General features: G+C 44.4%; 2 protein-coding genes and 1 non-coding gene across 3 annotated transcripts; 1 reads left to right on the top strand and 2 right to left on the bottom strand.

The window, feature by feature from the left end:
• The first annotated feature begins 783 nt into the window (after nt 1-783).
• Nucleotides 784-6,502, top strand: LOC124071769. Its single transcript, XM_046412651.1, has 4 exons — nt 784-2,003; nt 4,956-5,147; nt 5,333-5,543; nt 5,824-6,502. Exons 1-4 carry the CDS (start codon nt 1,271-1,273, stop codon nt 6,056-6,058), a joined length of 1,371 nt encoding a protein of 456 aa, XP_046268607.1. The 5' UTR covers nt 784-1,270; the 3' UTR covers nt 6,059-6,502.
• A 1,231-nt stretch (nt 6,503-7,733) lies between these two features.
• On the bottom strand, nt 7,734-13,865 carry dkc1 (dyskeratosis congenita 1, dyskerin). Its single transcript, XM_046412650.1, has 15 exons — nt 13,776-13,865; nt 12,638-12,690; nt 12,481-12,567; nt 11,561-11,652; nt 11,239-11,423; nt 11,042-11,106; nt 10,536-10,662; nt 10,240-10,370; nt 9,856-9,999; nt 9,634-9,754; nt 9,313-9,431; nt 9,091-9,194; nt 8,727-8,769; nt 8,323-8,481; nt 7,734-7,973 (listed from the first exon to the last, which is right to left on the bottom strand). Exons 1-15 carry the CDS (start codon nt 13,789-13,791, stop codon nt 7,911-7,913), a joined length of 1,509 nt encoding a protein of 502 aa, XP_046268606.1. The 5' UTR covers nt 13,792-13,865; the 3' UTR covers nt 7,734-7,910.
• On the bottom strand, nt 9,504-9,581 carry LOC124072547. The gene has a single exon (XR_006845536.1). It is a non-coding gene; the product is annotated as a small nucleolar RNA SNORD83 (small nucleolar RNA).
• Nucleotides 13,866-14,154: the final 289 nt, after the last annotated feature.

Here is a 14,154-nt window from a genome sequence, read left to right as displayed (position 1 = left end):
AGTGTGCATTCTCTTAATTTGGTTAGCTAACTGATGATACTGCAGTAGTTTATTTGTACTTTTCCACATCAGTATAAACAAAATATCTGAGCCCTGATTTGTCAGGCTGAGGCTCGTTTACTGACAGTGACGTCAGCACACGGACGGGATGTTTTATGATGGGAGGTCTCACTCTGTAGTTTGTGTGGACTTTGAACCGTTCTGATGAAATTCACTGGAGACACGCTGCGCTCTGAACACACACTGCGATTCATCCAGCTGCAGAGAAAGGCGGACAAACGGTGGAACTTTGAGTGTGCAGGTTCTGGTGCTGCGTTGTGATGATGAAACGAGTGTGTGTTTATTCTCAATCCAAGTGACTGAAATGATTTTGCTTGCTTGAATGTGGAATCACCTGTTGTAACTAAGTTTGTGGTTATTATTGTAATTATTTGTTCTTTTAATATTTATGTCTTACGCATTTACAGAAAATCTCTCTCACACACATAAAGAAAGATGAAAGATGAAAGTGACATATTTTGTCATTGGAGGGAACTCACTCCAACGAAATTCGTGCTCTGCATTTAACCCACCCAAGTGACGTGCACACACACACACACACAGCAAACCCGGGGCAGTGGGGGTTAGGTACTGTGCTCAAGGGTACCTCAGCCATGGACACCGGTACGGGGAATTGAACCAGCGATCCACCGGTTACAGGTCCGACACCCTAACTGCTGATCCACGACTGCCCCAACACAGCAAGTGTTAACAATACTGCACTATGCGTTTGAGTTTATCAAATGTTCCTAGTTTGTTTAAACGATTTTGTGACATTCATTCCAACAAAAACCGATAAAAAACATATAAAACTCTCTTTTATGCGTTTATCCACAGTTTAACTAACCCTTAAACTATTTTAACTTGCGTTTTTCATATTTTCTATTTAAATCGGTTTACGTTTATGTGATTGTTTTGTGGGGACAAATAAAATATAATAGTGGTGTAAACAGAATGAGTCCAAAATATTGATGACATAACATCAAAGTAGAAAAATGTGCTTATGCTCAAGCAGTTTTAACGTGGGTCCTTAGTTCAGAAGAAACTGTCAGAGTAAGACCTCTTATTGCTCACGCACAACCTCTGTTCACTGACACGTTCGGAAGTGGCAGCCGCAGAAGAAGAGGCGAGGAGCGATCAAATCGCAGAAGCAATAACTGATACAGCCGATCTGTCAGACCGCACTGTTACTTTGTTGTTAACGTGTTGTTGTCGTGTTCAGGGCGTAGTGATGTCAGCACTACGTTTTCCTCCTGACTCAGACATCAGTAATAATCAGTCCATACTGTCTGACCTCAGCAGTTGTGGTGTGATGTCAGCGCTGCAGCTTCCTGGTGAGCTGTGGCTGCAAGTGTTCAGCTTCCTGTCCTGGCGAGACAAACTGAGCGTGCGCTGCACCTGTTCACACTTCAAACACCTGTTGGATAAGTCCCGCCCCCTCTGGCGAGGCTTTAGTGTGGTGCTGCGAAACTTCTCTCGGTACAACAGGCCTTTCTGGCACAGTCTGGCTCAGAGGCACGTGGGCAGTGTGTCAGTGCGTTCAGGTAAGAGGAAACACCTGAAGCAGCTCTCCAACTGGCTTCCTGCTCTTGATGCACTGCAACTAGACCACTGGATGGAAGGGAGCGTTGATGAGCTGAAACTGTTCCACTGGCTGTGTCAACTGTCCATCACTAACTGTTCCGTACCGTTAAAGAACGGCAACTTCCTGTTTCCTCTGAGTCATCAGCTGACGCAGTTGAGCCTCTGTAATGTGCAGATCACCTGTACTGCCTCTCAACTGTTGGCGGCTGTCAGTCACCTGACTCGTCTCACCTCACTGCTGCTGCATCACGATGGCAGCCTGAGAGTTCCGACGCTCAGTGGCATCTTGACTCACCTGACCAAACTGAAACACCTGTCCTGGACTATGATCACCTACAAGATGCTATCACATGACTTCTTCAGACCTGCCCACCTCACAGGTAAGAATCAGAATTAGAATCAGCTTTATTTGCCAAGTACGTGTGACCATACAAGGAATTTGACTCCGGAATTTTTCTCTCTCCTGTGCACCATACAAAAGGGGGAAGGGAAGCCAGAAGGAAGCAGATCAAACAGTTGTTTCTTCCTGATGAGGTCTACATGGGACTTCCACTTGAGATCCTGGGTGATTTTAGTTCCCAGGAACTTAACTGTGTTGTTGAGGATGGTGGGGGGGGTAAGGTGGGTGGGTTCCTTCTAAAGTCCACTGTCATCTCCACAGTCTTGAGCAGGTTAAGCTCCAGGTTGTTCCGACCACACCAGAGCACCAGCTGGTCTACTTCACGTCTGTAGGCAGCCTCATCACCCTCCCTGATAAGGCCAACTACTGTTGTGTCGTCCGCAAACTTAAGTAGTTTAACGGACGGGTCCCATGAGGAGCAGTCGTTTGTGTATAGGGAGAAGAGCAGCGGGGAAAGAACACACCGCTGGGGGGCGCCGGTACTGATGGACCTGATGCCGAAGGTGATGCTCCCCAGCCTCACCTGCTGCCTCCTGTCAGTCAGGAAGTTGTAGATCCACTGAGAGGTGGAGGCCGGCACTGTGAGCTCTGAGAGCTTCTGGTGGAGGATTTCTGGAATGATGGTGTTGAACGCAGAGCTGAAGTCCACAAACAGGATTCTGGCATATGTCCCTGGGGTGTCAAGGTGCCGTCCCATGTTGACTGCGTCATCCACCGACCGGTTTGCCTGGTAGGCAAACTGCAGGGGGTCAAGCCGGGGGCCTGTGATGGTTCAGCACCAACCTCTCGAAAGATTTCATGACCACAGACGTCAGGGCGACGGGTCTGTAGTCTATCAACCCCGTGATGGTGGTTTTTTTGGGGACTGGGATGATGGTGGAACGTTTGAAGCAGGAGGGTACTTCACTGAGCTCCAGAGATCTGTTGAAGATCTGGGTGAAGATGGGTGCCAGCTGGTCAGCGCAGATTCTGAGGCAGGAGGGGGACACTCCATCAGGTCCTGGAGCCTTCCTGGTCTTCTGCTTCTGGAAGAGCCGATGCACCTCCTCCATATTGACCTTCAGTGCTGGTAGGAGGTCTGAGTTGAGGGGGGAGGGGGTCAGGGGTCAGGTATGGCACAGAGGTTGAGTGTTGTGGATGAGGTGGGTGGAGGGTGTGAAAACCGGCAGTAGAAGCTGTTCAGCTCCTCTGCCAGTACCTTGTTACCCACAGGGTGGGGGGATGGGCTCCTGTAGTTGGTGATGTCTCTCAGACACTTCAGAATCAGAATCAGAATTCCTTTATTTATCTCTGAAGGGAAATTCTTGTTCTTACAGACATTGCACTTGCAGTATTCCCGACCAAGAAAGGTGAAAAATGAGGAGTATAAAAATAGGATAAGCAATAAAAATAGAATAAACAAAAACTAAAATCTCAAAGTACAGGTATTTACAAATGTGTTCAAATTTTTAAAGAAAATTTAAAAAAACAGGCATGTACATGTGTAAAAAACCAATATATACATTGTATATATAAAGTATGTGTGTCCCTCACAGTGCAGAGTTTAGCAGTTTGATGGCGACAGGCAGGAATGATTTCCTGTGTCGACTCTGTGGTGCATCATGGGAGTCAGAGTCTGTGGCTGAACGAGCTCCTGTAGCTGATCAGCACATTGTGGAGAGGGTGAGAGGGAAAGTCCAGTATCGTCCTTATTTTGGACAACATCCTCCTCTCAGACACCACTGTCAGAGAGTCCAGTTCCTCTCCCACAACATGGTGGCCTTCTTGATGATTCTATTGAGTCTGTTAGTGTCCCTCACCCTCAGGCAGCTGCCCCAGCAGGCAGCAGCATATGTGATGGCACTGGACACCACCGACTCATAGAACATCCTCAGCATCGTCCTGCAGATGTTGAAGGACCTCAGCCGCCTCAGAAAGTAGAGGCGGCTCTGGCCCTTTCTGTAGACCATGTCCACGTTCTTGCACCAGTCTAGTTTGTGGTCTAAGTACACCCCCAGGTATTTGTACTCCTCCACCACCTCCACAGTGGCCCCTTTGATGTTGATAGGGGTCACTGGAGCCTTAGTCCTCCTCAAGTAGGGTTGTTTTGTTTTTCAGCTTCTCAGAGTAGCACCTCTTTGTAGCTCTGATCTCCCTCGTCAGTGTGTTCCTGGCCTGTTTGTACAGGGCCCTGTCCCCACTTCTGTGGGCCTCCTCTTTAGCCTGGCGCAGCTTCCTGAGTTTGTAGGTGAACCATGGTTTATTGTTGTTGTATGTGCAGAAGGTTTTGGTCTGCACGCAAGAGTCCTCACAAAAACTGATGCAGGATGTCACAGTGTCAGTCAGTTAATCCAGGTCTGTGGCTGCAGCCTTGAAGACACTTCAGTCGGTGCAGTCAAAGCAGGCCTGTAACTCCAGCTTTGACTCAGCTGTCCATCTCTTAATTGTCCTCACTACAGGCTTTGCTGATTTTAACTTCTGCCTGTAGGTTGGGATGAGATGGACCATGCAGTGGTCAGAGAGTCCCAAGGCAGCACGGGAAACAGAGCGATAGAAGTCCTTTAAAACAGTAAATGAGCACAGGTAAATTAGTTAATGAGGTATGTGTAACCAGGCTCCATTACGTGGTAACTCCTGCACATCTACCCAGAGGATGTCACGTTCAGAGTTTCAGCATATTATTAACTTTGTAGGTTGTTAAACCCTCAGTGATTCACTGTGAATACTAATTGGAATCTAATGAAGGTTTAGCAACGTGACAGTCAGTTAACAAGTCAAACTGCTCAGTGTCACACGTCATGACGTGTGGTATCCAGGTAGAAACTGCACAGATGGTGCTATTAAACATCAGCAGTTTGTACTCAGATAAAGTCTGGAGTAGCAAAAAAGAGAGTTTTATGATAAAAATAAAATATTCACTAACAGGTGTGACAACAGGTATGTTTTCCGGCAGGCAGTGGAGCTCTGCAGCTCTCTGACCTACAGTTGTTGAACTACGATGCCTTGGTGACAAAGGAAGTTCTGCAGCCTTTGTCCCACCTCCAAAGCCTGTCAATCTTCCACCTGTACTCTGTACCCGGACCCACCTGTCACCTGCAAACATGGCTGACTTCACTCCCGCAGCTCCGCAGTCTCAGTGTGCATGGTGAGCATCATCTTCCACTTGTATTTCTACTGTTTTCACAGTTATTTCTTTTATAGTTTTCATTTTGAGTCCAATTTGCGCAGTAACTCATTCATTACCTTCAGGATCTTTTGTGTTTGTGTTGCTGTGAAGCACCTGTGAATGTTTGTCCAGAGGTGTGTTGATGACCTCACAATGTCCAATAGGTGGCCATCCTCTGGCAGTGTATGCTGACTTCCTGCCATCCTCCCTTCTCAGTCTGACCCTCTGTGTGGATCTACAGCCTGAAGATCTGCAGGTTGTATCACATAGAGCCCCTCACCTGGAACACCTGCACCTAGAGCCCTGGGGCTCCTCCTCTAGCCTGGTCAGACACCTCCCACATCTGTTCCCTCACCTGAAAACACTCCGAATCAGGTGAGTTACTGACACCTGAAGACCTTTCTTCAGTGCATGTATCATACTTTCATGAATTGTCAACTCTGACTTGTAGAAATTACCAGTAAAGTAACCTCTGATGAAATAAGGAGATTCCTCATAATCAATTATCAATAACTGGATCAATAACTGGTTTTCAATCCAAATTGCCAGAAAATTAACTTTCAGGAGAAACTAGTTTAAAATGGATTAAAACTCACATAAAACTAGCATGGATGAAACACTCTATTCCATAGTAACCATGTTTGTTGTGTTTCAGACACCATCATGTGTCAGACGGTGACTTCCTGTGTCTGCAGCAGCTGCAGCAGCTTGACACTCTGGAGGTTCTGGATCCGTACTTCAGACCAGATCCAAGCAACCCAAACTGGATCATGTACGAGCCGAGTCCTCGTCTACTACAGCTGATCTCTGACCTGCAGAAACTGACCAATCACAGAGTGCGAGTTATCACCAGCTCACACAGAGAACCGCTCACATGCCAATGTGTCTAACCAATCAGACTGCGCGTGGGCACAACACCTGCTGTGACATCACACCAACAGTTTGTTCTTGTAAAAGAATTAAATATCAGCTGCCATCACTGCTGCATGATGGGTAACGGTGCTCAAGTATCATCTTCATCAAATCAGCAGCTTTTACTGACAAAGTAAATCCAAATGAAGCTTTAATGTGATAGGCTACTTACAGTAACATGGAGTTATGACAGTTAAAACAAACTATTGCTGAATTAATTTCTGTGTATAAATAAAATTCAAAATGGCTGACATCTAAAGAGGTGTGGCCACACAGATTAGTGCCAGCAATAACCAGCAATTTCTAACTGCAGCTCAGGGAGATCATGTGCAGCATGATTTTCCAAAAGTCTCCATACGTACCTTTGTGTAAAAATAGCAACTCAGTAATAATTTAATATATTTATATGGCGCCAAATCACAACAACAAATTTCGTTGGAGTGAGTTCCCTCCAATGACAAGATATGTCACTTTCCTTTCCTTTCCTTTCCAACAGTTATCTCATGACACTTTCCAATTAGAGCAGGTCAAGACCAAACTCTTTCATTAAATTCTTTAATACAGAGAAGCCAACATTCCCCCATCAGCAAGCACTTTGTGACAGTGGAGAGGAAACACTGCCTTTTAACAGGCAGAAACCTCAAAGCAGACCCCGGCTCAATGTGGACGGCCAGACAGAGAGACAGACATCAGGCTCTCTGACTGTGGGTTGTTTTAACATGAAGCAAAATATTCAGTTTAAACAAAAGCAAACCACATGCTACAGCTTCAAAAGTTTTTGCAAGTTGAATTTTGTTTAATATTCAGACTAATTCAATTTCAGTCAAAATCTTAAGTGTTTTAAAATAAATCCTGTCAGATTGAACTACAAAGTGTACAACCGGATTAGTATTAATAACTAATACAGAACTGAGACCAATTTAATTCAACTTGTCAAAGCTGCTTCTTGTCCAACTGATGGGATGTCTTTCACTCATGTCCCAGAAGGTGTGACAAACCTGCAGTCTGAAAATCTGTATGTCTGTCAAGGTATCAAGAACGCAAATATGTCCCAGCCAAGTCCAACCTGGAGGAAATCATGATTCAACAAATCAACATGGTTTGTTTGACAGGCTCATTCCAATTTTAAGACTCTAATTTAAATTAATATTTGTGTCCTGTTCAGAAACCTAATGTAGCTGTAAATAAAGTACAAAAGAATAATAAAAGAATTATTTTAGTTTCAGCTGATGATGAAAGATCAAAGTGAAAGTGACATATTTCGTCATTGGAGGGAACTCACTCCAACGAAATTCGTGCTCTGCATTTAACCCACCCAAGTGACGTGCACACACACACAGCAAACCCGGGGCAGTGGGCGACCGCGTTCAGCGCCCGGGGACCGAACGGGGGGGATCGAACCAGCGATCCACCGGTTACGGGTCCGACACCCTAACCGCTGATCCACGACTGCCCCAGGTCGTACATCATGTCCTTCAAAACTTGACCCGAGCATTTCTAAAGTGAAGTTTACTTGGTTTTGCTGTAGCTCATACGGCGGCGGTCCAGACGCTGTCGACTGTCACCCTCAGCCACGGCTAATTTTATACATTTGAAATACGTAAGCGCCTTATCAGCCTGAAATCCTTCCATCAGCACACGGAAGATGACAAATACAGAAAACAAACCTTTATTTTGAAATTACAAACAGGTTTACTTGTTTAGGTATTTACAGCAGAAAACATTTATATAAAAACCAAAAACTTCCCACATTCATGCAGTCTATTGTTGTATATTGTTGCATTCAGACAGGTGTGGCAGTGGGGGGAGTCCATCACTTTGTTCCTGTGGTCACTCTGACACATTGTCATCTTTCTGTTTCTTCTTTTTCTTTTTCTTGGCACTTTGAACAACCTGCAGGATAAAAATATTGATGAGGGGTGGATGGCATGCAGAGTTCGATTGTGTCCTCAGGTGTGGATTCTGACCACCTGCTGAGGGACAGCAGGCTTTGATGTCATACCTCCAAACCCTGAAATGAACACCTGTCAAGTGCTAAAAGCAACCCGATGTAAATTTTCTGTTTAATAAACCTTGACAGGTCATCAGCCACACAGACAGCTAATATTTAACAAATAAAATAAATAAATAACATATATATATATATATGTGTGTATATATATGTGTATATATATGTGTGTATGTCCCTCCTGTTTTGTAACAGGTCACCCATAACATCACAGGAGGGTTAAATTAAACTTACCTCTGTCTCAGGCTCCACCCCTTCTTGCTCAGGCTCTGCCTCCTCCAGTTTTGCTCTTTTTTCTTTCTTTTTCTTCTTCTTTTCTTTCTTCACATCCTCTGCAGATAGCATGCTGGTTGTCACAGCTTCACCATCACTATCTGTCACTTCTCTCTTCCTCTGCAGAGGTCAAAGTTCAGAAAGGCTCTCAGTGAAAACAAAATGAACACAAAAGTCTGTACCTGCCGTCAGGTAGGTCCACCCAATTGGGCGACAGCTAACACCTTTTAAATGGTGGTGATGCCAGCAAATTCAATAAAAAAACACATCTGTAACCCACGACGTAACCATAGGTAACTGCAGTCAGTCAGAGTTAACAGTATTTAAACCTGTCACATGATTGGCTGTCAATTAAGTGAGTTTACCTTTGCTGAAGACTCACAAGATTCTTCTGTCGTCTTTGAGATGCTGTCAAACAAACAAACATTTTTTTAAAATCCGGTGTTTTGCTTTTTGTTTTCTTTTTTTTTTAAAAGATGTTTTATCTCGACATTTAAACTGAACTTGTGTGATCTCACAGCTCAAGCTGATGACATCACTGTTTTCAGGTGAGCTGCAGCTCAGCAGACAGCAGACTGAAGAAGCTTGCACCTGAAGTTTCTGTAGCAGACTGACTCCCTCAGAGAGCACATCAGCTCACTGAGAGATAACTGTCTGCACCCTACCTCAGACCCTGCTGAACTTCTGACACACTTGTGTATCTGTCCCACCCCCTCAAGTGAAGTGTACCTGTAGTCGATGTACTGGTTCTTCCAGTCATCCGGTGTGCTGCCGTTTGGTTTCCCGTGTTTGTCCAGGAGTCCTTTCTGAATCATCATCTTCTTTTGACTTGCCTGAAGCATGAAACAAATTTGTTAAAACTAAAACTAAAAATAAATAAACTTCAACACAGAGTTCACAGGAAAATGTTCACTTTCACTCATCAGAAGTGATCGATAATATCTGGTGTACCTTTGGTCCTAGACCCCATTTCCGGGGATACGTGTCCCTCTCCATGATCACCCTTTTAATCTTGGCCACAACGCCATGATCACATGTGGAGATCACAGCTGTAGTCATCAGAGCAACGGCTGGAGGGGAACAGCACCATTAATCAGTCAGATCACCAAACGTGTTCATTTCACTGTCCAAACTGTCAGTGAAGCCATCAGAAAAGGGTGATAGATGTGAGGTCATCACAGCCCAGAGAGCTACTGACTCTACTCAGCTCATCATGTGGCTTCACCTGCAGCACTCACCTGTGTATACATACACACACACACTTTGTCTTACCTGTGCAAATGCCCTCGCCCTTGGTCGTTACGACGACGATTTCCTGGTTCAGCTCTATACCGTCTTCGTACCTGAGGACTCCCGGCAGCATAATCTTTGCCCCATAACAGATGGCATTCACCTGGAGACACAACAGGTGGAGTCACTTAGGTATGTGGACTGCAACATTAACTCAGCGTCCAGCAGACAGACGAGACAGCGTTACAGACGAGACAAACTTACAGCACTGTCCTTCATCACCAGCCGTTTGTGAGACACCAGCAGCTTCTCTAGAGGGAAGATCACCCTCCTCAGGTATGACTCATCTTTGTTGTGATCAAACTGCCATTGAGCATCCAGGACGTCGTGCATTGTCACCATGTGGTCCTAACAAAGACAGTAACATCACACATGCGATGAGGATGCCAGCAGCGACAAAGATGTCATTCTGATGTCAGCAGCGCTGAGGCTCCAGTCTCCAAAGTGATGATGTGAGCTGTGTCTCTGCTGCAAGTTCCTGTTCCAAAGTTTAATTGACAGACCTGCACTGAGCAGCAGGACTGAACTCAACACTTTGAATCTGACCTCAGCATGTGAGGTCACCAGTGTACAGGGAGTGATGCTGACCTTTTCTCCCAGTACCCCCGACCGGACTCTTCTCAGTTCCTGCATCTGACCTCCAACCCCGAGCATCAGTCCCAGATGGACACACAGGGTCCTGATGTAAGTTCCTGCCTCACAGCTCACCCAGAAGATACCTGCAACAAAGTAACATGACCCAACAACACGATTCAACCACGATGCCTTGACTTCTCAGTGTGGACAGTTTCATCAACTGGCAGCTCTTGCTTCAGTCTGAACAAGCGTCTGATCAAAACATGAATGTCAACAGGGATGTATCGATTATTGATCAATGAACTTACCCAGCCTCCTCTCTGGATCATATTCAATCAGTTTGCTCTCATAGATTGTTCGGACTCTCAGCTGACGTTTGACGGCGGCGATCAGCGGCGGTCGCTGGAACAGAGCGCCTGTAAGCATCTCCAACGCCTGCAGAGCAAGTCAAACGACCAACACACAGCCAGCCAATCAGAGCAAGGATTAAGGCTGAACAATCTCAGGAAAATACCCAATCATCGTTTTCTGACCAAAAACATTTTTACTTTTAGTATTTCTTTGGAATTAAGCTGAAGGTCTGTTTGCACTGAACAGAATCAAGCTGCTTGAGGAAATCACAGGACCCCGGCGTTCACTTGATCCTCTAAATCTACTGTGAAGCATTTCAGGCTGCCAGTCTGAAGTCAGCGTTAAGACTAAAACTTCCTGGAGCTCACTTTTATTCTGATTTCACATAGGATGAAATTAAAACTAAGCTTGTTCTCCAATAACACATTACATTTAAAATTCAGCAGGAAGTTCTCAGACGTACCCGAGCCAAAGTGTGTTCACTCTCTATCGCATTGTGCAGCCGAACGATCCCCACGTACTCTTTACCTGCAACACACACAGAGAGTAGTGAGGGGGGCTGCTTGGTTTTACTGTGCTCACACGCCTGCCAGCTGGGTGGAGACATTTGGTGCTACACAAATCCTAACAGAAACAAACAGGAAATGTCCATCTGCATACCGGCACTCTGCTGTGACTTGACCAATCGCGTGGCTCGATCTACACACACAATCAGACAGCCAGTAACCTTTGGATCCAGCGTGCCGCTGTGACCCGTCTTTTCTACCCGCAGGATCCTCCTGATCCATGCTACGACCTCATGAGATGAAGGGTTTGCTGGTTTGTCCAGGTTGATGAAGCCTGACCTGTCAGGAAGCAGGAACTAGAATTAACATATGATGTTTCTGTTCAGAGCAACGTTAGCACAGCATTAATTGGACAGCTACCTGTCACCATACTGATTGTTGTTAACATGTTAGCATAGCATTAGTCTGAAGGTTACCTGACATAATCCTGGATGTTTCTCTTCAGAGGGTTGCTGCCATTTGGTAGAGGAGTGTAATGAGCTGTCCGGATGTTCAGTCTGTCAAAGTTCTGCAGAATAAATAAAACATGAGACTACTTCATTGAGGGTTTGTGATGTTCATTCACTTCTTGCATAAAAAATGAGAAACAAGAAGTCACAGCGCGGAGATTATTTTCATAGTCTGCCATGTGATCAGAACAGGAAGTCGTCTCGGCAGCAGTCGAGTCAAGCTGTGCTCTCCGTGTGGTTTTCAGGTCATTGTCCAGCAGAACGCCAGAATGACGCCGGCACCACAGCAGAAATGCCCCGCCCCCAAAATGGGAGCCGAGACAACAACTGACAAGATGGCCGCTCAGAGAATGGATAAACTGATTCATCACGTCACATGCTGAAGACTTCATAAACACAGCCAGAAATTTAATTGATCCCCAACCAAGAAGAAACAGATTCAGTTCAAATTGTGACTTCCTCTGTGAAAAAAAAGATCATTTCCATTTTCAGTTTTATCAGTCAAATATCATGAAGAGGAATTCTCTTTACTTTTTAGGCCAACCATGAAAAGAGAAAAGCTCAACTGTTCTCTGGTCTTTTTGTATCTTTCAGTGGGATATAGTGCTCAGAACTCACTCTGATGAAGATCAGAACTATTGATGAGCCTGCATGTTATTTCTCTGCAGACCCACTGGGTGACTGAACCAACAAACCAACACTCCTGAAATTAAAAACTTAAAAGTTACATTTGTACACAGTGTTTGAGATTAAGTACACACACTAATTTTTATCTACTATAGTGTTTAAATTCCCAGTATGTCAGTTTTCTGATTCACTGATAAATATATAAATAAAAAAAAAAAATCACATAATCTCATCAAGATGAACAAATTCTGGTGCTTTACCTTCAGTAACAACGGCCACTGTGACGTATCCAGACAGGCGACTTTAGACTCTGGTTTGATGAAAAAGTCTCCGCTCTGCTGGATCTCCTATTAAAGGGAAAATTTTACTTTCAGGGGAAAATAAACTGAACATCAGCTTGTTAAAGTTAACACTCACCCCAACTTCTTCTTCACTGACTTTCTTCACCTTCTTCTTCTTTTTCACTGATGCTGTTGGAAAAATCACATGGATTAATTGAAAACCGTAGGCCATTGAATTAAAACATATTAAATTATGGTGATGAAATATCCCCAAATAGTTGTTTCATGTAAACAGAGCACATGATCCTATTATACACTTGCTGCATTGGGTTAGGTTAGGTGTTGCTGAAGGAAATGTGGACACGTAGTGAAAACATTTAGCATTTCAGAATAGAATGTGTTTATCATCACTGTACAAAGTACTAGACTGAAATGTAATTAAGGTGTGAGAAAAACAAACAAACAAACAAAAAAAATCAACAATGACACCAGTACTGAAGGTGAGGTTTTACTTCTTGTTCATTTCAATTTATTTATATGGCACAAATTCACAACAAAAGTTATCTCATGACACTTGAACTGCAATTAGAGCAGGTCTGGACCAAACTCTTTAACGATGTTCATCTCACTTTCTTTAAACTTAAATACTGACGTTAGAGGCAGCCCACGTGGCCTCTCCCACACCACGTGGTTGTTAGCATCGGGTTAACTCGAGCTAACAGGCCGGTCCGAGCTGAGAAAACACGAACATGTTGCACACATGGCAAACACGATACGGAAACTGGTCAGAGTTTACTTCAAAAGTAAAATAGTCTGACTTTTGTGCAAACCGACAGCTGGTTCAACATGATCTATCTGTCCCGCAGTATCACTTTAACACCTTAATGGGCGATTTATTTTAGTGTGTAAAATTCCGCTCAAATCTGAGCCTCCACACGTGTCCTGCGGCCCCCCGCCCGAAAAACCGACAGTTTGTCTCACGTTACAACTCGACAGTACACGAAACACAGGCCGAACTGACCTTCACAGTGTGCGGATCAACAAGAGTAACGCGCAAAGCCAACAGCGCAGTAACCGTACCGATACACACACGTTTAATTACGTTATTTTCTCAATGCGTTTTGGTACCGAGAGCAGACAAAATGCGTGAGAAGTTTAAAAAAACAACAGTAAGGGATCGCGTTTGTGCTCTCTAACCACACTTACGTCGTCAGTTTTAATTGTCCGATTAGTGAAAGTTACGATGTTTTCAGAAGAACATGCTGCTCACTCACCTTCTACTTCTGCCATCTTGCAATAAGAGACTGAACTCGCAGACCACCTTCTTTCTTCTTCTTCTTCTTCTTCTTCTTCGTCGTTTTTCTTCTTCTTCTTCCGTTTATTGGCGGTTGGCAAACAGCGTTATGGTGTATTACCGCCACCAACTGGTGTGGAGTGTGGATGAAGATGAAAAAATAAAATAATGTAATGGGTAATAGGATTTGATAACAAACGTCTCCTGAGCTCTTCCTTAAAATGTCTATGAGGGCAAACTGAACTTTTACTACCCTAAGACTTTTAATTAACTTTATTTTTCTCTCTTTATACTTCTTAGTCTGGATTATTACATGTTCTGTCATTTCCTCCTGTTCACAAAAATCACATGTACCTGTA

This window comes from Scatophagus argus, chromosome 15 (genome assembly GCF_020382885.2).
Source record: "Scatophagus argus isolate fScaArg1 chromosome 15, fScaArg1.pri, whole genome shotgun sequence".
NCBI classification, from domain to species: Eukaryota; Metazoa; Chordata; class Actinopteri; family Scatophagidae; genus Scatophagus; species Scatophagus argus.
The sequence above is the reverse complement of the archived record's forward strand: the minus strand, read 5'-3'. Positions and strand labels throughout refer to the sequence as shown.